General features: G+C 41.0%; 5 protein-coding genes across 5 annotated transcripts in view; 3 read left to right on the top strand and 2 right to left on the bottom strand.

Moving 5' to 3' along the window:
* The first annotated feature begins 296 nt into the window (after window positions 1-296).
* Window positions 297-1219, top strand: LOC115620287 (zinc finger protein 572-like). The gene is made up of 3 exons (XM_030513460.1): window positions 297-375; window positions 613-1002; window positions 1066-1219. The coding sequence occupies exons 1-3, from the start codon at window positions 350-352 to the stop codon at window positions 1217-1219; spliced, it is 570 nt and encodes a 189-aa protein (XP_030369320.1). The 5' UTR covers window positions 297-349.
* Window positions 1186-3052, bottom strand: LOC115621160 (nucleoporin Nup43). Its single transcript, XM_030514720.1, has 2 exons — window positions 2695-3052; window positions 1186-2049 (listed from the first exon to the last, which is right to left on the bottom strand). The coding sequence occupies exons 1-2, from the start codon at window positions 2975-2977 to the stop codon at window positions 1247-1249; spliced, it is 1086 nt and encodes a 361-aa protein (XP_030370580.1). The 5' UTR covers window positions 2978-3052; the 3' UTR covers window positions 1186-1246.
* A 384-nt stretch (window positions 3053-3436) lies between these two features.
* On the top strand, window positions 3437-5023 carry LOC115620658 (Werner Syndrome-like exonuclease). The gene is made up of 5 exons (XM_030514009.1): window positions 3437-3586; window positions 3671-3876; window positions 3928-4155; window positions 4478-4721; window positions 4784-5023. The coding sequence occupies exons 1-5, from the start codon at window positions 3437-3439 to the stop codon at window positions 4937-4939; spliced, it is 984 nt and encodes a 327-aa protein (XP_030369869.1). The 3' UTR covers window positions 4940-5023.
* A 68-nt stretch (window positions 5024-5091) lies between these two features.
* Window positions 5092-7729, bottom strand: LOC115620657 (protein hemingway). Its single transcript, XM_030514007.1, has 4 exons — window positions 7243-7729; window positions 5606-7155; window positions 5383-5542; window positions 5092-5322 (listed from the first exon to the last, which is right to left on the bottom strand). Exons 1-4 carry the CDS (start codon window positions 7471-7473, stop codon window positions 5185-5187), a joined length of 2079 nt encoding a protein of 692 aa, XP_030369867.1. The 5' UTR covers window positions 7474-7729; the 3' UTR covers window positions 5092-5184.
* An 8493-nt stretch (window positions 7730-16222) lies between these two features.
* Window positions 16223-20437, top strand: part of LOC115620285 (patj homolog) — a 44064-nt gene continuing 39849 nt past the window's right edge. Inside the window, exon 1 of the mRNA XM_030513459.1 lies at window positions 16223-19417. Coding sequence (XP_030369319.1) covers window positions 16681-19371 — 2691 coding nt within the window. The 5' untranslated portion in view covers window positions 16223-16680 and the 3' untranslated portion in view covers window positions 19372-19417. The remainder of the gene's footprint in view (window positions 19418-20437) is intronic.

Genomic DNA, 20437 nt, shown 5'->3' with positions numbered 1-20437 from the left:
TTATTCACGCGTCAGTCCAAGAACTTTTTCAATTTATTTTAAGAAATGTATTGATATTATTAAGAAAATATTCACAAACAGATACCGTGCTTACAATTCGAGAATTGCTCCTCCTCTTCCATCACTGGGCTTAGAAATAGTAATACTGAAAAGTAACGTGTGGCTGACTTTGGTTAATGAACTTATTGGCCCCACTCTGCGCTGGTCACACTAAATTGGATTCAGACCGATTTGAAGACCTTAAAATTTTTTTTTGCCAGTTGGTGCATGACGTGAAAAATCAGTTGCAGGTGCAGGAATTTCTAAAAAGTGGTTTAAGATTAAAAAAATTTCTTATTCAACAGAAAATATGGAAGAAACACCTTTAAGTAACAGGTAAATGGATTTGGAGATGAAACCTACCTATAGATAGCCTATGTGCCTACTAGATTTTATTTTCAAATCGAAAATTACACACACACACACACTTAAACGGCCGTACTGAGACACGTGCATGCAAATGGGATGGGTAGAGGGGCATTGCTTCCTATTGGGAGGACACTTAACAGAGCGAGCCCAAGAACGTGATTTCAAGTCATACTTGTAATTTAACCGTTTCAACTTTTTCTTTAGCATTGATGACAACAACAAGGTAAACGCCAACGATATTGATATGTTCGTCGCTAACCAATTTCTGGCACCCATCGCCTGTTACGTCGAATGTCCATATATGCCAACCGAAGAACTTAACAACTTGTACGATAATGTCGAAAGTTTGCTGCCTCAGCACCAACTAGACATTAAGAATATATCCGATATGGAACTGACTGCGAGCAGTAATTTCAATTCGCAGTTGGATGCTTCGACAGGCAGGAAGCCAAGGATTCTGTTTAAATGTAGCTTCTGCCCCAAGGAGTTTGATGCTAGCTGGAACCGAAATGTGCATCAGCGTGGACACTTGATGCAAGAGAAGATCGAGTTCAAGTGCCCCGAAACCACATGCGGCCGCGTCTACTATAAAAAGTGAATATGCTTATATACATAATGTAGCCTGCCTGAGAATTCGGTACATTCTGATCTTTTCAGGCCCAGTCTGCTCTATCATCAGCGCACCAAAGGACACCATGATTGGAAGTTTCGTTGCATAAACTGTAACAAGGCTTTTCAGAAGTATTACATGCTGATGCGTCATATCAACTGCCAGACTTGCGTTAAAAGATTTATTTTATACAAAAAATGAATAAACAATTAAATTTTTTATGTTTTGCTAAACATTATCGGCTAAGAATACAATTTCGGCATCGCTACCACAAACTAGACGCATGCCATGCACATCGATCGAATTGATGGGTTTGCAGACATTGCTTAGCACGCCCTTCACCTTGACCAGATCACTGACACGTTCTCCACAGAGCCAGGCGCAATAGTCCTCCTGTTCTTCAGACGCATTTATGAGCGACTTTTGCTCCGACCAGAGCCACACCTCACCCGATTCGGCGGCAGTGAATAGCTTGGTGGGATCCTTGGGGTGGAAGGCAATATCTGTGATGCGACTATTGTGTGCGCCTAGATAGGAGGCAGGATACCGTAAATTACGCAAATCATAGACACTAATGGAGCCCTCTTCGCTGCCACAAAGCAGAATATGCTTCTGCATTGGATGAGTGGTCATGCAGGATACACCATTGAAATTCTTTTCATCCTGACAGCCGACGACAAAGGCTATATTAGGTTGTGCCTCATTGCTGGCGCGGGCATCGAACATGCGTACCACTCCCATGCCATTTGCAGTGAAGATTTCCTGATGATTCGCATACACAACGGCGAAAAGCGACACACTATCCGCTTCAATGGTACGCTTCACCTGCTGCAAATTGTCAGCATTAACTACATTGAGACGTCCATCATCTCCAACTGTGGCTATATCGGTCCCAAAGGTGGCTACGCCAGTGCAGGACGCCGATCTGCTGGTGTTGGCGCTTTTGAAGTAGTGCAAGAGCTCGCTGCGCGCTTTACGCTGAATCTGATCCTTTTCCACGGCGCGTTGCACTTTCAAAACGCTGAGATGGCCTGCAAAAAGATTATATACATATGTATATGAAATCAAATAATAATTGAAAAAGTTAATTCGAGTGCACTGACTTTGAAATACTCTATGTCTATGTGTAGAAAATTTGTATAAGAGCACTCCGACTTTGAAATACTATGTACATGCATAGTGTAATTATATAATTAATTATTGAAAAAATTTAAGAAAATTAAAAAAAAATTACAAAATTTTAATATTAAAAATATCTTTTTTGGATCAATTATACTGCCTTGAGTATCCGAACTCCCGTAAAGGATGTATGACTGACATTTCCATCGAAATTGTGTCTATGTGTGCCTAAGTTGAGCAAAAGCGGCAACAAAAACAACAGCTGCAGAGAGAAATTAGATTTTTGGCAATAACTTTCTTTAGAATTGGCATATCACAATTGTTATATTTTATTAAAAATTTCAAGAAATACAGGAGTTATGGAAAGTCCTATAGTTCGAGATAATGCTCGTTTAGTCTCTGTTCATACGGACGGACAGTCACGGCTAAATGTACCCCACTCGTCATGCTGATCAATAATGCATGCGGAGTCTGCCACAAGACTTATGTATATACTCTTATACTCTTTAGAGAGTTTACGAATTCGCATGCTTATTGAAATTGTTCTTTTTCCTCACCATCACCGCAACCAACAGCAAGAGTATTTTTGTCCACGAATTCCATGCCAGTTACATCGTCCTCCATGGACACTTTGTCATGGCAGCAAGGCACAATTGGCACATTCTGATTCACATATGGATTTTGTTGGAGGCGCCACAGACGCACATAATTTTTGGCTATATCCCAGCTGCCGGTGACGAAGCGATCGCTCTGCTGTTGCAGTTCAGGTAGCCATCGCACCTGAGAAACTTTTTCCGATATGTAGTATGTGGTAACGTTCTGGGCGTTTGTTCCCGTCATATTTTGTCGCCTTTTCTTATCAATTTTAAAGCATAAAACGTTTGCTAACCACAAACAAACATTTAGCCGGCAACAATCGATGGGAGCTAGAGAAGTGACTAGCTTTGTTTTTGGTAAACATATCGATATGCCATGAGAAATAAGCAACAGATGTGAATGAGAGACGACTACATGCACGAAAATAGTATATATGTATCATCATTGCATAAATATATCACATCGATTGTTTCCATGGTTATTAATTCATAAATGCAAAGATAATATATAATAATATCTTATGTACTTGATACTATTTTTATTAATTGCAATTTGCAATTTTAATAAATTATTGCTGCTCGCGCGTACACTATCGATATTACTATCGATATGACACACTTTCGATGCCTTCACGCAGTCACTCCTTTGGCTTTTCGCAACACTAACAACATTTTGGCGGGACTTGTAAACAAAAAGCAAAATATGGATAAATTTTTAATTAAAAAACCAATAAAGCCAGAAAATAATTATGTAAATGAACAAGTAGGCGCCCCAGATGACAAACTTGCTAAAAAGCAACTTCAGGCTGTGGAAGTGATGGCCAAGCGTAAAAATCAAAATACGCCAGACCTGGTAAGCAAGCAATTTCAAAACTAAACCACATACATATCTATGTATGTATATTTATGATATTAGTATTTGTTTTGTATTTCATAGGTCAAGGATAAGGAGAACGCAGAGGTTGAGAATCCGCCCAAACGAAGAAGCGCTCGTCTCACTCGAAGCACCATATCCATGGCTGAAGAGGGCACACCATCACCGGAAAAAGAAAAGCCTGAAAAGCTGCCATTTATCAAATATCGTGGTGCCATCAAGTATTTTACAGAGAGTCACGAAATAGCTGAGTCTGCCGATGCAGTCATGTAAGTATGGGCTGCCACCTAAATTGAACTATACAGATTACTCCTTTGCAGGCAATGGGTGGATAAACATACCCATCTAGATGTTGTACCCATGGCATTCGATATGGAATGGCCATTCTCATTTCAAACCGGTCCTGGCAAGTCGTCAGTCATACAGATTTGTGTGGAGGAGAAATGCTGCTATGTCTACCAGCTGAGTAAATTAAAGAAGTTGCCAGCCGCCCTAGTGGCCCTGCTGAATCATCCCAAGGTGCGCCTGCATGGCGTCAATATAAAAAGGTACTTATAGACTTAGAAATGTCGAAGTTATGAGGGAAAAAACAAACAATCTCTCCCCGTTCACCACATACTTAATAGCTTTTAAATCTTTTATAAAAGTAATATAATTTCAATAATTCATGGTTAAAAGGAAAACGTTCTCAAACTGATTTTTCATAATATCGAAATATTTGATATTATGGACTAGTTGGTTCTTTCAATAAAGATGTGAATACCCTTTCGACAAATATCAACAAATGTTTACAAATTAAGTTAAGTTACGTATGTATTGCGTACTGCAATTTTTATCTAACACATATTTTTATTTTCTTCTCTTTCGCAGCGACTTCCGCAAGTTGCAGCGCGATTTCCCGGAAGTTTCTGCCGAACCATTAATAGAGAAGTGCGTTGATTTGGGCGTTTGGTGCAATGAGGTTTGCGAGACTGGTGGTCGCTGGAGTTTAGAACGCTTGGCTAATTTCATAGTTAAAAAAGCCATGGACAAGAGTAAAAAGGTGCGCATGAGCAAATGGCACGTCATTCCATTGGATGAGAATCAATTGATGTATGCCGCCATCGATGTTTATGTAAGTTCGATGAATGAGTTTGGATCCAAGCCGAATCTACATAAACTTTTCAATTATTGCAGATTGGTCAAGTCATCTATCGCGAGATTGAGAGACGCGAGAAGGAAAAATTAAAAAATGAGACGGAATTTAAGGAACAAAATGGAGAGGCTGCATTCAAGGCCGTAAAAGCGTTGGGTGAAAATTTTCTCAGCAAGATCAGTGAAGTCACTTTATAGGTACAAAGAATATTTGCAATATTTTATAAAATGTGTATGCTAAAACCAACTGTTTGACTTTAAAGACTTTTTTAAAATGCTAAAGTGCTGTTCTTTTATTTATTTCATAGCATGACACCTACTCTATATATTACAATTAAAACTACACAGTGTTTTTACGTTTTTAACCTTGCAATAAATTTTAATTTTGTAAATTCGTTTTTAACATTCCTAAATTAATCGCCAATTGAGCGCATAAAAGTGCCTCATTTAAAGATCGGCCTACGCGTTCCAATGGCTTCCAACTTGCGCTTGAGCACATCGTTGTCCATATCGATCTGTCGCTGATATTTCTTGCGATTCACGGCCGCACTTGTAGTGCGCGTAGAGGGCGGTGGAAGCTTCTGCAAAGTAGCCCTTAATAAGGAGGCGAAAGCACAGCGAGAATCTCACAATTAACCTACCTTCTTGGCCTGCTGTTGGTTGCTAGCCGGCTGGGCTGGAGTCGCCTTAATGGTCGGCTTTATGGTCATCATTTTCTTGAGAAGTATATGATTCTGGCGCTCGATTTCGCGCACTTGGGCATTGGTGAAGCTGAAGCTTTTGCGACCTAAATTCTTGTAGCTAAGCAAAGAAGCCCATGATCAATAGACCTCAAGTTTAGTCGATAATGCATCCGATACTCACTTGACTTTGTCTGTGGAGGAGCGGGGACGCTTGAGATCGATGTGATAGGCGCAAGAATCACTATTGAAACTAGTGGGAGTCGCGCTGGAAACACGACAATTGACCTCATGTGGATAGTGTCGTTGATGATGATGGTGATGCCGCAGGCCATCGCCCTGGCCGCACTCGTCTAGCAGAAATCCCGGATCCAGACCTGTAATCGTACCCTTACCTTCCACAAGCGTGGGACAACGACACTTCGGCCTTTGCAGCTTAGCCGTACGCACGGTATTCAGTGTCTCCATGGAGCTACGCAAAGGATTTGGCGATGTTATGTTATCTGTATCACAGTTTGGCTCTATCGATTGGTCCGTTTCGGGTCGACTGGGTTCCGACTCTGCTATTTCCTCGTCTGTCTCTTCGGGCAACAGCGGCAGCTCATCGCTTGATCCAAGCTGAGGACGCTGTGCCAGCAGCTCTGATGCACGATTCAACTGCTCCATGGGGTTGTCGTTGGGTGCATCGCCACTTATGCGAAACGATTTCATAATCATCTCAGACATCTGGGACATTTGTTGTTCCAGAAATTTAACAGCGGCTGCATCGGCCTTGAGCGCATCTAGACGTTGTGTAACCATGCTCTCATCAGCCGCATCATCGTCCTCGTCGTCGTCTTCATCCTCCTGTGCGGTGAGAAATTGTTCTATGTGAGAGTTGGTGCTGGCAATGGCTAGCTTATCCTTCTCGTAGGTATAGGTTGGTAAGGGTTTTCTTGCCGAAGCCTTCTGTACTTTTTTCGGAATCTTTGTCTTGCCAAAATGTTTCGTGGGCTGCGCTGCAACACTGTCTGATTCTCTTGGCGTCAATGTGATGTCCGTTTCATTGCCTTCTCCCGCACCAGCTTTGGCACGATTGGGCTGTCTCTTCGAATTCAGTCCGGGCTCAAAGGTATCCACACTATATCCATCTGTGTCCTCACCATTTTGTAGATCAATCGCATTGTCTGCCTGTTCCTCATCGGAATCCTTCTGTTCCTCTCCCTCGGTGTCGGTCTCAGGGTCACTTTGCTCCTCCTCCTCCTCTATCACTACCCTTCGACCCATTCGAACATCACTCAATTCCCCATCTTCATCATGTTCTTCGACATCTTGTTCGTCCTCATCTGGGTACTCCACATACTGCTCCTCTTCGGCTTCTTCATCAACTTCTAAGAACTTTTCATATTCAATATCCTCATCATTGACACGACGTTGCACAACGTCCTCATCATCATCATTATGCTCCTGATTATCACTTTCGTCCGTCTCCTCTTCCTCTTCGTCAATATCTGGCTCGTTGACCATTAATTCACCCGCTCGACTGCTCATGGGAACGAGCGTACGTACAGACGGCGTATCATCGTCTGTTTGCTCCACACTTAGCGTCATTCTATTTACTTCCACCACTGTCTTGGTGCGGACCACTCTACCCTCATCTTCGGATGAGGAACTGGGATAGGCCATCATGCGTTTGCGATTGAAACCGCCACCAGAGAGCTGGTTACTATAAATCTGCTGACGGCGAGCATGTGGCTGTGGGTGTAGTTCGTTGGGCTTAGCATTACCAAGGCTAAATTCTTGGATTATCAATTCCTGTGGGGGATTAGTGGTCGGACTTACGTTGCCCCGAATGAATTCGGCTTCGACATCGCTCTCACTGGGTGTATCGCTCTCGGCCTCTGATTCTACAGCCTCGGAATCAATAGCTTCGGACTCCACAGCTATTGTCTCCTCCACTTCTTCCACTTCCTCCTCTTCATCGCCAAATTCTTCAAGCTCCGATGTGGAGTCCTCCTCAAAGGCATCATCATTATAAAGGTCATCGTCGGAATTCGCTGGTGCTTGCGTCATTTTATTTTATAAATATAGAAAGGTTGAACTCCCAAATGATGTTCAACTCTTGTAGTTGGTGTGAATGTGTGATTCCTAATATTTGTTTCTTAATGTGTTGTTTGCTGTAGTCTTTATTGTTGCTATTGTGTGGCAGCGCAAAACTAAAGTTGTTCGTTTATAGAGAGATACGGTTCGGTTGTATTTTTTCAAAAAACCTGATAAATAATATAATACGTGTGCCTTTCTGTAATATTTGTAGAGAACTGCCGAAACTACGAAATACAAAATACTGATAATTTTGACATAATCGACATGTGAGAGTTGTGTGAAATACAGCCTTCTGGATTGATGCTTTCATATAGAAAAGCCCACACAACTTGGCTAGGATGTGTGACCTATTTGATTGACATCTGCTGATATACAAAGACGGGTGGACGCGTGGGGTGGCCATGCCACCTGACCCTCCATCCAGACTGGGGACGGTCGAGGGACCTCCTTACAATGTCCGTGGTAATGGTTTAATTCCCTATTCCTTTCCTTTTCGCCAGCTATTTATTCACACTGTACACTTCTTCCACTGTTACTTGACTTTATTTTGCCCAACATTGGGCGCCTCAACTGGCTTGGCACCTGACCAAGTTCTGTTTATTTATTTACACACGGCTGGTTGCCCATAACAACGAAGGCGCAGGCGCAAGGATTCTTCATTCCAGCCATAGGATTTGTGTGGTAAACAATATATTGCAGGCTCATTAGTTTATGGAAGGGCTAAATAAGAAGTTAGGTATTGTAAATACAAGTACTTAAAAAACATATCTTTTGTGTTTCATAAGAGTATACATATACAAAACGATTTGGAAGCACATTCATGAAGAGATAAATCGATAGAGACTTAACCGTCTGTCCATATTTTGAGCCATAAAAGCTGACAAACCACTATAGCCTGGAAAATAATTAATTTGTATTAAAAACCATATTTAACTAACTAGATCAGACTTCATCGGACACTATGTACATCGACAGCAGATTTTGAAGAGGTTTGGTTCCAAACTGAACTTACGTTTCGTACCATACTTATAATCTTATTTAATAGATTCCTAGATTTAGAAAAGTGCTTAAAAGAAAGTTTTCCTGTTTAAATTAATTCGTTTAAAAGGTAAAAGTTTTCAGAAGTAAAAAGAGAACACATGTATTAAAATAAAATTGAAATTCATTTGGTGGAGTTTATAATCAGAGCAGTTTGCGTAATCAACGTTTTTTTTTATATGGTGATACCCCTAGCTTGTCAAAAAAATCGGTCATTTTTGACTGTTTAGTGTCTCTTAAAGCTTCTTTGTAGCATTTCTTATAAGGTAAAAGAATTTTAGCCAATTCTCTCTTAAACTTTAATCGTCTTTCGATGAGCGGATCAGAATTTACAAACAATGACTCCAAGCTGGTAGCATATCCGAATCCTTCTTGAAGTGTTTGTATGGTTAAACTATTTATCGGAGCAGGGTTTTCATTCTTTAATGCAAAAGTTCGACTTGGCATTTTTTCCCACCAAAGTCCAGTCTCATCAGCATTAAAAACTTGGTCAGTAATGTATTCCTCTTCTTTAATGAATCCTTGTATTTCTTGTGGGTATGTGGTGGCAGTTCCATCATTACCCGATGCCGCTTCGCCTTTAATTTTTGTGGTATGAATGGAGAACCGTTTTTTAAATTTCTCGAACCATCCATTACTGGCAAAAAAATTTGTACTGGAAGAGGGCTCTCCATTTTGCTTGAGGAGCTCAAAAATTCTGAGCGCCTTCGCCTGAATAATTTTCTGGCTTAAAGGAATCCCGGTTTCGTGGCTATCATCAATCCAAATGCTAAGCTCTCTTTCCATTTTCTCTAATATAGGTGCACGTTTTCTACTAGTAAATTTTGTAGATATAGATGACCCACTACTTGCTGCGCGTCTTATCTCAGTTTCATTTCTTTTAATAGTGCGAACTGTTGATTCATTTAAGTCAAAACTTCTTGCAATTTCGGTGGCAGTTTGCGCTTTGTCAAAGCGGTTAAGAATTTCCACTTTTGTTTCTAAAGAAATAACTTTTCGTTTTAGAGGTAGTTTCTTTCCTTTTGGTGCCATTGTAGAAACTGCAATTTGTATAAATCACTTTTTAAAATTTGTTTTAATTTAGCTGTAAAACCATTTCACTTACCACAAAAATTTTAATCTTTATATGTACGCGTCTGAAAATGTAAATCTTTGTTCCCCTTAACAATTACTCATTCTCGCACTGAACGAGGCAAATTTTTAATCGTGTTAGACCGAGTTCGTATTTAAACAGGTCGTGTTAAGTGAGGGTGCTAGGTGTATTTTTCTTCCTCTATTTCAAGTTTAAGCCATATCCGTTATTCCTAAGAAAAATTATACGTAAAAAAATTTTACGACACTGATATGCCCCACACACTGCAGGATTGGGTTCGCAACAATTCTCCTGTTTCTGAGATAATAGCAATAACTTCCGCTGACATTGTAAGAGCTGCAATTGTTATTAATATCTATTTTGGCGACCGACTACATTGAGCAACATAAACAGATGCGCCGACTCGAAACATATGGGAACTGATTTAGTTCAGGATAGAGCTGCCAGATCACAGATAGTTACAACCATATGTAAACGGAACTAGTTCCTGGCAGAACTACGAGCGAAATGGCCACGAACTTATGGAGCCAATTCGCTTAAGGTGGATTTCTTTAATAGGGTTACCAGCTTACAAATTTTAAATTTTGTATTTGGCGCGCAAATGTCGAAATAAAACTAATAGCTGCATAAAATTATAAGGCAAATATAAAACAAGTAATATGCAATATGTACTGTAATTAATCTTTCAATAATTACACACAACAAGTAAGAGCTATGAAAACACATGAACGACAGAATTGTCACGCGAAAATCTGTCTGTTGGTTTTTTTCTATATTCGTTTGCTTCCATGGCGATTGTCTTTTGTCAAAACATAATTACGTGATAGTCGTGAATTAAAATGAAGGAGCAGCGTAAAATGGATATAAAGTGAAAATGGAAAGAAACATGAATACATTAATATCTGATAAGATACTTACTAGAGTAGACTAGATTGTACAAAATGGTATTTGTATAAAAAGGTAAAGTTTAAAAAGTTAACAAATCAAAATATATATAATATACGCATATCCATACTATAGTTATAGTCCTACATCACTATCAAATAATAGCCAAAATCGGTAAGGAGTTTTGTTTAATTCCATTAGTATTTTCCTCTAAAGGTGAAGAGTCTTGGTCAGCGGCATACAAGATGCTCCAGCGACTAATTAGTAATTACTTAATATAAAATATTTAACATCCAAACTTTAATTCAATATTTTTGAGAGAAAAATTAAGCTGCATTGCCTTATATTATTTTCGTCAATTTTTAAATTTAGCTTATATTTGATTGTTGAGTGCATTTATTTAGTACACGGATGCCAGCAATAATTTTAAAAGGACTTTGAAAACATTTGACGTGTCAAACCCCTGCAGAAAGCTCTCTTGGCGGCGCCTTTGTGCAAAAGCTCTCTCCGACGCTCTCTCTCTCTCGCAATTTTGACAGTTGAATGAAAGCGGATAATTGTCGGCAGCGGCAACTGGCAACTTCACATGTAAATAATGGCCAGGCAGAAGTCAATTCGGAGCGCTCGTTTGGGACTAATGCGCACGTGCCCAGAGAGCGTCAGAGATCCGCCACGCCACGTGCGAGCGGAGCGATGAGTATGAATCTGGCCAGCGGGCACTTCATTTGGCCAAGAAGCTTCGTGGCGTACGGGCGTGTTTTCGTGTCGAAAAATGCGCGCGTAAAACTGATAACAAAAAGAAAAAACAAAGAAAAAAAAACAGAAAAAGAAAAATATAAAAGCATAAGGAAACAAGTGTACAAACACACAAGTGGCCATGTGCGAGTGCTAAGAAAAGAATAAGGAAAAATAAATTTATATAAAGCAACAGAGCAGAAATTACAATCATAATATTTATAAGACGCATAACACAAATGCGCTGCATAATCCTACGAAAAGGCTAACAGCAACAACAACGAAAACAAACGCAAGTAATTTTTGAAAGCCGAACTGGCATGCCGGCTAACAAATGCCGCGGGGTGTTGTCATCAAAAAGTGAAAGTTGAGGTCGTCTTAAAATAAAAATAAAATAAAAAACCAATTAAAAAGTTCAAAGAGCGCACATATACACACACACAAATGGAATTTTCTTATGAAAATATGCGTAGAAATTTGATGACATTTTTTGTGTCACTTCTTCCATCCGCCCCCTCGAACCTTTACTGTTTTAGCCTATTATTTAGCATGTGTTACCCGATCTAACTTGTTAAATCAATACGAGTTATTGTGCGTTGCTCAAACACGCACCAATGCCCAAGATTGTCGCTTACCATTGTTCATACGCCCCGTTAATCTAATTGGAAGGACACAGACAGCAAGCAGAAAGCAGCTTGCAAGAGCAAAAGCCGCCAAAAACTTTAGAACTTGTTTGTTTGTCTGTGGTGTTCTTGTTGTTGTAGTAGTAGTATTAAGTAATTGCAAATGGCGTGCACAGAATGGGAGTTAAAAGTTTATTTACATTTTTCACTTTATTTTATTTATGTTGTTTCATTTGTTGCTGACCAAGTTGCAAGTAAAGCAACAGCGACTAAGTAGTTACTTAATTTGGCTAAAAGCCGAGTCTAGGTCAAAAGCTACAACACACGCTATTTATATACGTACATACATACATATATACAGTTGACTGCGAGCAGAGACCAAAAATTCAGTCTGCGGCGGAAATGGCAACAACAACGGCAATTACAACAACAGCAGTTCAAAAGCATAATGCTCAGGCGTGGGCGTGCTTGGCATAAAAAGGAGTAAAAGTTGCCGCTTGCTTCCTGCTTTCCCATTTCTTGTGCTTTCTAGCATGCTTTACCTTCTCTTTTTTATTTGTATTTCTTTCGTTCGCTCGTCTCTTTTTTTTTATCGATTTTCAACACTTGACTAGCAGCAGCAACAGCGAAGGAAAGCAGTCAAGCAGGCAATGCGGCCGGCTAATAATACTCAAATGTGTAGGCAACGGTTTTTGGTGACGTCGACGTCGACTGAGTGAGTAGGTCAGCCAGCTGAGAAGCAACAGAGTGGCCAAAGTTTAGTAAAATAAAAATGAAAACTGGCACAGCCGCTGGCAGCAGCCTTAAGTTGAAATGTGTGACATAAAAATAGCCCACAAACTTACACACACACACGGACTCAAATACACACACGCACACATAGAGGTTTACCCCATCAGGCAACGCAGCGTAAACTTCAAACGCGCTTGGCCTACTTTTCTGCACGCCACTGCGATGGCAACTCTAATGGGTTGGGACGTCGACCGCAGTCGCGTTAAATGAAGCACAAGCCAACGCAAAGCAAGGCAAGCGACGTCAACGTCAGCGTCAACGTCAACGTAAACGTCACAAGCAAATAACCAAAGAGAAGGAGGCATGGCATGGCACGGCACGGCAAGAATGGGCAGTGGCCATCAGCACGTCACCCATGAAACGCGCGTTAATCATACGCATGGTGTGCCAATCAGTGTACGACGGCAAATGTTGTGTCAATCTGCCGTTTAATTGACAGGCTCAGCCTACGCCTGCATTCACGTACACAAAAGCACGCAGAGTAAAAACAAAAGCACGGTACTGACCATGACTGCATTTCTAGTGTTGCAACAACAATAACAAAACGCAGCTTAGAATCAGTAGTGGGTGGCAGTATTGAGGCAGATTTGCGTGTAAAAAGCTAAAGTTATCTAATCAGTTGCTGATTTAATTGGCTTACATGTCAAAACAGATATTAGAAAAGCGTAATAAAATAAAATAAAATACATTGACAATTTTACATCAGGAATGTAATGCATAACTTAACAATTCAATTATTTGCAGATACGAATTGAAAGTAATTAAAACAGTTCATAATTTAATTGTAAGTTCCTTACATTTGGCTTACATGTCTCGGGGTTCAATTCAAAACAGATATTAGAAAAGCGTAATAAAATAAAATAAATTGACAATTTTAGATCAGGAACGTAATGTATAACCTAACTTTTCAATTATTTGCAGATAAAAAGTTAAAGTAATTAAAAAAGCTTTTGATTTATTTGTAAATTCTTTATATTATTGGTTTACATGTCAAAACAGACATTGGAAAAAGAGAAATCAAATAAAATAAATGAACAATCTTGGGAATGTCATAGCTTACTGCAACACTTTCTGCTTTCAAATAACTTATGCAATTACTTTTATTTTGTGCTGGTGCTGCAAACTTCCATATTGCCTTCAGCAAAATGACAACATACATACTCATATTAATTAAACGAAGTTTTTTCTTTGAATGAAATAGAATAAATTCGCATATTTGCAAACAATTTTTAAATATAATAATTCCATTATTATTATTATTACTACATATTTAAATACAATTAAAGAACATTTAATTGAATTTATTAAGGGAAACACATCTTATTTCCAACACTTTATTAATGTTATTTGTTAATTAATTGATTTAAATGATAAAAGTTATTTATAAACAATTAAACATAGTACATCATATTTTTGATTTGAGTTCTAATCTTTTTACATGTCAAACTCTTCAACACCCTGGATCCTTGCCACCCTAGAGCCTTTTACTAAAATGATCTTTGTTGTTCAAATTATTCCTATAACAGCTTTAAATTGTTTACCGACTTTGATAGCATTTTTAATTATTGTGGACCTCAAATAAATATTCAATTTCATAAATATTAAATTTGGTTGTGTAACCGAAATAAACAGACTAGAGTCATTTTTGTGAGCTAAATATAAAACGAATGTTTTATATGGTTCGTAATAAACTTGCAAATAGATTAGATAAGACTGCATAGTAAAATTGCTGGCCCTAGCTGTTGTGGATCAAAAGTTCCAAGTGTTCATACAAACGGACAGACGGAAGAAGCTAACATGCCTGTATCGATTCGAACATGGGGTCTACCACATCCGCTTTGGCCTTTTACTTTTATTATTCAGACCTTATATTATAATCTCTTACACTTCAGGTACATGGTATACATATTTGATTTCAATTAATATTTTTATAGCCTGTACCCAAAGGGTGAAAGGCTATACTAGTTTTGTGCGCATGTATGTAACACACAGAAGGAGGCGTGGCAGACCCCACAAAGTATATATATTCTTGATCAGGATGAGAAGACGAGTCGATATAGCCATGTCCGTCTGACCGTCTGTCCGTCTGTCTGTATGAGCGCAAGGATCTCAGTAAGTACAAGAGCTAGGATAACCAAAATTGGTATCAAGGTTCCTATAAGCCCTAGGCAGAACGAGTTTGTTTATTTTTTCTGATACACCACCCCACTCCCCCGCAATTAGTATTTTTTCTTATAACTTCCGTAATTCTCGGAATTTAAAATTTTGGTGGGTACATCCAGTTAGTACGAATGTGTCCGTGTGCCAAATTTCATCATGATAGGTCAATTCTGAAGAAAGTTATAGCCATAAGTAAAATCGCTGCTCATGCGCTGCCTGCAGCTCTGTCGGCAGCGCTGCCCGCAGCTGTTGTTGTTGTTGCTGCTTTTGTTCAACTTTGTGCTGCATACATACACGCATATGAACACGCATAGGTACGTGATGTAAATGTATGCTGTTTAAACTGAACATAAACATGTATTCTAATTTAATTTAATTAATTATTTTAATTAATTCATTCATTCATTTTTTTTAATAATTTAATTTTTAAAATTTTTTTTTTTTTTTTAATTTTTCCTTTTTGTGGAGAGTACAGGCTATTTTACTGTCGGGCTTGCTCGACTGTAGCGTTCTATCTTGTTATTTTTACGTTTTAGTACTGCTTTCAAAAATTCGTTCTCTTTTTATTGCATGTCTTTTATTTAATGGCCCAGTCTTTTTCACTATTTACGCGTATTAGTCCCTGTTAGTGACAGTCATTAAATTTCAAGTTCATTTCAGTCGCCATTTGAAGGCTCGACCCGCAATGTGTTTAATAGCGCTGCAAAGTATGCAGCATTAAATGCAAAAACTGCTGCGTCTCGCTCAACACTTTCCAATTAGAAATTGCGGGCATTTCGAGGAAGGTAGTCGGTAATAGGTAGGCAGTCTGGCAAACATGCGTGGCACGTGAGCTGCAAGGCAAAAGCAACGCTCATCTGTACACATTGTATGTGTTTGTTCTTTTTTTATACCTTTTGTGTGTGTGTGTGTGTGTGCGTTCGTGCATGCGTGTGTGTGCATATAAATTACGAAAACGTGCAAAAAGGTGCCATTAAAAAACGCAAACACACGCGGTTCGTATATATGCATGTATATACTCGCACATGCTCTGTGTATTATCTATACTATTCAAACATACATACATACATATATACACACACATATGTATGTATGTGTAAGCTAAAGAACCAACAGCTGCAATTTAAATTTGTGCTCCACGCCAATAAGTAAAGGCGCCAGGCACGCAAATCGCGAACATGTCCGCATCTCTCGCTCCAAACCGTTAAATTACGCGTAGCCGCGTGAGTCACGACCTTCGCAACAGCTACAACAGTAAAAGAGAATACACCCGACGGGAGAGTGGGAGAGTGGGAGAGCGGGAGAGACCGTTTACCTAAGTGCTTTTTGCAATAATTGCAGGTGGCGGGAGCTGTAGTCGATGATTATTATGTTGGTGCCGGGAGCAGTGTCAGGCAATGGGACTGATGCGTGCCAGAGTCATGTGAATAACTGTAAATGCAATAACAGTAAAATCAACGGCGACAGTGACGACGACAGTAACAGCAACAACAATAGCAGCAACAGCAGCAATACAGGCATTGGCATTTGACGCAGCAATTTACAACAACAACATTATTACAAAACAACAACAAAATTAACATCTCTAGCGATAACAGCAATAACAACAAGAAAAACCGCATTGCCAAACAGCACCACCCGCATAATAAAACGGCACGCAAAGTGCGCGTCGCGTCATGTTAGCAGCAACAACAGAAACAGAAACAAAAAGAACAACAACAGCAACCAATTATCAAGCAACAACCAACAAGTCAAAAGTTCTAACCACAGGCCACAAACAGCAACAGCAACAAAAACGAGGACAAAACCAGCAACAACAACAACAACCACCTTCAGCAATTCTTGCACGTCATGGTACTAAGCACCGAATGGTCTCAAGTGGAAGTTATCGATCTGATCAACGATGGCAATGGTCTTGGCTTCATACTCGTCGGTGGTCGGAGCACCGGAGTTGTCATTAAAGCCCTCACACCCGGCGGTGTCGCTGAGCGGGACGCGCGACTTCAATTGGGTGATCATTTGCTACAAATCGGCGAGGTTAATCTGCGGGGCTTTAGCTCGGAGCAGGTGGCCACAGTTCTTCGTCAGACCGGAGCTCAGGTGCGTCTGATTGTGGCACGGCCCATTGAGCCGACGGCCATCGATTATCAAACGTTGGCCAGTCATGCGCCCATTATACCAACTAAGCTCCTCTCCGACCCGGAAGAACTGTCGCGGCATCTCTTTCAGAATCCGAGCTTTGCCACAGCGGCCATTGCCGCAGCGGCAGCAGCTGGTGGCGTTCCCAACATCGATAGCATCGACGTGGCCAGCGTACTGGGGGTTGTAAGGGGTGGGCCCGAAGACGGTATTGGCGGAAATTTGGGTGAGGTAGTGGGCTTACCGTTTTTACCTGTTACGCCCGATGCAGAGCTGGCCGATCTGCCATTGCCTCCCATACCCGCCGATGCGACGCATGATGGGGCCGCACAGATGCGTCAGTGTGGGCGTGACTTGGATATTGTACCCTTTTCTATACTATCGCCACCTCCGGGGCCATTGGCGACAAATACGAATATGTCCGCGGTCGCCCGTAAGTCTCTGCAGCTTCCCCTTCATCCGCTGGACGCGCAAGTACCGCGAAGACAACGTCAGGGCTGTAACTTCAATAACGAACTTGTTGGTGACGATGATGACGATGAAGACGACGACCACATTGAGACTGTGATAGCCGGCATTAGTGCCGACAAACTAACCACGACCACGACCACACCCACTCCCGTGGATGCCCAGCAACGGGATGATAATGATCTCGACTGCTGTTCGCTCACATCGTCCAATTATATGGACTCGCCCGAAACTGAAACCTACGAAGTGGAGCTTCGCAAAAACGTTTACGGCCTTGGCATAACGGTCGCCGGTTACGTATGCGAAGAGGAGGACCTCTCCGGTATTTTTGTCAAGAGCATCATTGAGGGCAGTGCCGCTGAGATGAGCGGTCAAATACAGATCAACGATCGTATTGTCGCTGTTGATGGCCTCACATTGGCCGGTGTGACCAACCATCAGGCTGTGGAACTATTGCGTAACACGGACATTGAGGTCCATTTGACCCTCGAACGGTTTCTGCGCGGTCGCAAGTTTGAGCATCTGCAAGTGGCCTTGACTGAGTTGAAGGGCGGTGGTGATACACAATCACAGCTCTCCATGCCCGCGTCACCATCGATAACCACGCTGTCCTGGCTGCCGCCCAAATCGGATGCGGACTCCATAGCCACGGATGGGGATTTGGGCGGTGGCGGTCTATTGCTAGATTTCGGCGAGCTACCCTCCAGAGATACTGTAGACTCCAATATGTCGCATGTACTGGATCGCAGTGAGGCGAGTGGCGGCGCTAGTGCCGGAGCGGCGACAAAACGTCAGAAAACGCCCACAACGCCGGATGCGAAACGTTTGACCAACGGCAGTGCGGCTCATATTATGGGCAATGGCTTAAATCATATAGATAAACAGACTGTGGGCGATGACAGTGGCAATGACACCGATGAGCAGTGTCAAGAGCCTGAGATGGGCGGGCCGATGCCTACGGATGAGACAACGCCCACGGCGCAAATGCCCGGAGTGGCGCTAAAGAGCGGCGTAGCAGCGACGCCGACGACGGCAGCAACAGCGGCCACGCCCAATTCGTCGACGGCCAGCCCAAGCGCGGCCTCGTTGCGTGTGGCCTGGAAAAGTGAGTTTCCCGAAAGTGAAATTTTAGTTGCCGAAATAAATAAACTTTCAGGTCTAGGGATCAGCCTGGAGGGCACCGTCGATGTCGAGTGCGGCATTGAAAAGCGTCCGCATCATTATATACGCTCGATCCTTGAAGATGGTCCCGTCGGACGTCAAGGTATATTGCGGCCCGGAGATGAGTTGCTGCAGGTGAACGAGCATAAGCTGCAGGGCCTCAAGCATATCGAGGTCGTCAAGATCTTGAAGGAGTTGCCGGCACGCGTTAAGCTCGTCTGTGCACGCGGTCCACGCGCTCCTTCCATTATAAATACCTCACAGAACCCGGAGGCCTTCGAAACGCGCAGTCTGCTACCCGGCGGACATCAAAGTCTACAGAATCTTCTAACCAAAGCCCAATCGGAGAGCTCATTATACACATCCAGTACGGCCACCTTAACCGATGCCCAGCGCTCGAAGTCACTTGAAAATGTCTCCGGGCTAGCGCTCTGGAGCTGTGATGTAACCACAGTGGAAATTGAAAAGACAGAGCAAGGCTTTGGCTTCTCCATACTGGACTATCAGGATCCATTAGATGCGGAGGGCAGTGTGATTGTGATACGTGGCCTAATACGCGGTGGTGCTGCGGAGGCAACAAATGAAATCTATCCGGGTGACCGTCTAATCAGTGTCGGAGAGCATATGCTGCAGGGTCTCGAACTGGATGAGGCTGTGTCCATACTTAAGGCTATGCCCCTGGGCATAACACGACTTGGCATTTGCCGACCACTCTCCACATCCGATAGCAATAGCAATATAGCCTCTCCCCTGGGCGACTCGGCGAGCACATAGTGCCTGCGGCCAAGCTGAGATTCGTGTCTGCTGCTAAAATTCATGGGTAAGTCCAGAATTTTTGCTACTCAATAATTTATTTAAAGATGAGTTGGCTTACAAGCCACTGTGGTCGTAACTAGATTAAATTAAATAATACTCTTTATTTTACAAATTGTACACAACATGGTATTCTAGATTGGGATTGTACAAATTTTCTTCAAAGAGAAGATTTTGCATAATTATTTTAAATGTTTATTCGTGCTTAGCATGAGCAAAATGACTATATCAAAAGCTAGTCAAGCGCTAAGTTCATAATATTAAGAAAATTTTGTAGGTACCTGTAGTCCTTTATAGTACGAAGTTAAGTTCACGTTAATAGTCAGTGAAAAATGGTCTTCAGCACTCCTTATATAACTGGCACACTATTGTAACTAACTGGTCTCTCAATTTTAAACTAATGATCAGAATATCGAGAACTTATCAACTCAAAATACTTAGGCCCCACTTACACCATTTGATATTTCGCGAACTAGGACTATCTTATGTTCGGTCGCACGTACAAATAATTTGCATCAAAACACATACAGTCATTTGTTAAGTACGTACAATCTAGATTAGAAGACCTATTTTTATGAACAAATTATTCCCACATTAATGAGTGTAATTTAGGCATGTAAAAAAAATGTGTAACATTTGAATCTGACCAGAACATTACTGAAATAATCAATATGTCATTCAATCGGATTCACAAATTTAATATATTAGCTCTTATGTGGCCTTGCCAAGGAAAATGTTATTCTAATAAACAACAATTTAAACACAAAAAAAAAACCGATTTCAAACTATTAACAGGCACTAAAAAGTTAAAAATAATTGCGTATTCTTCTACAACTTAATATTCAATTTATAATGTAGATACAATTATTGTTCTTTTTGGAGTCGGTGTTCGTCATTCTTACGGTAATTCCTTGTTTAATGTTGACTATATTTTCGTATCAGCATTTCCTTGATTACCCGTATGTCTCAGCATAGTGTCGTATTAAAATTCGTTTGATTCGTTTAACTAGGTCCCGGTTTATTTGTT

The sequence above is a fragment of the Scaptodrosophila lebanonensis genome, unplaced genomic scaffold (assembly GCF_003285725.1).
Source record: "Scaptodrosophila lebanonensis strain 11010-0011.00,11010-0021.00 unplaced genomic scaffold, SlebRS2 tig00000024-arrow-pilon, whole genome shotgun sequence".
Classification (NCBI taxonomy): domain Eukaryota; kingdom Metazoa; phylum Arthropoda; class Insecta; order Diptera; family Drosophilidae; genus Scaptodrosophila; species Scaptodrosophila lebanonensis.
The sequence above is the reverse complement of the archived record's forward strand: the minus strand, read 5'-3'. Positions and strand labels throughout refer to the sequence as shown.

Excerpts from the sequence above, each read along its gene's own strand:
- LOC115620287 (XM_030513460.1), top strand. The coding sequence starts at position 350 with ATGGAAGAAACACCTTTAAGTAACAG. Across the intron at positions 376-612 it reads GAAACACCTTTAAGTAACAG|CATTGATGACAACAACAAGG; the intron begins GTAAATGGATTT and ends CTTTTTCTTTAG. Across the intron at positions 1,003-1,065 it reads GGCCGCGTCTACTATAAAAA|GCCCAGTCTGCTCTATCATC; the intron begins GTGAATATGCTT and ends TGATCTTTTCAG.
- LOC115621160 (XM_030514720.1), bottom strand. The coding sequence starts at position 2,977 with ATGACGGGAACAAACGCCCAGAACGTTACCACATACTACATATCGGAA. Across the intron at positions 2,050-2,694 it reads TGCTGTTGGTTGCGGTGATG|GCCATCTCAGCGTTTTGAAA; the intron begins GTGAGGAAAAAG and ends ATCTTTTTGCAG.
- LOC115620658 (XM_030514009.1), top strand. The coding sequence starts at position 3,437 with ATGGATAAATTTTTAATTAAAAAACCAATAAAGCCAGAAAATAATTAT. Across the intron at positions 3,877-3,927 it reads GAGTCTGCCGATGCAGTCAT|GCAATGGGTGGATAAACATA; the intron begins GTAAGTATGGGC and ends ACTCCTTTGCAG. Across the intron at positions 4,156-4,477 it reads CATGGCGTCAATATAAAAAG|CGACTTCCGCAAGTTGCAGC; the intron begins GTACTTATAGAC and ends TCTCTTTCGCAG.
- LOC115620657 (XM_030514007.1), bottom strand. The coding sequence starts at position 7,473 with ATGACGCAAGCACCAGCGAATTCCGACGATGACCTTTATAATGATGAT. Across the intron at positions 7,156-7,242 it reads CCGAATTCATTCGGGGCAAC|CCACATGCTCGCCGTCAGCA; the intron begins GTAAGTCCGACC and ends CTACACCCACAG. Across the intron at positions 5,543-5,605 it reads TCCTCCACAGACAAAGTCAA|CTACAAGAATTTAGGTCGCA; the intron begins GTGAGTATCGGA and ends TTCTTTGCTTAG.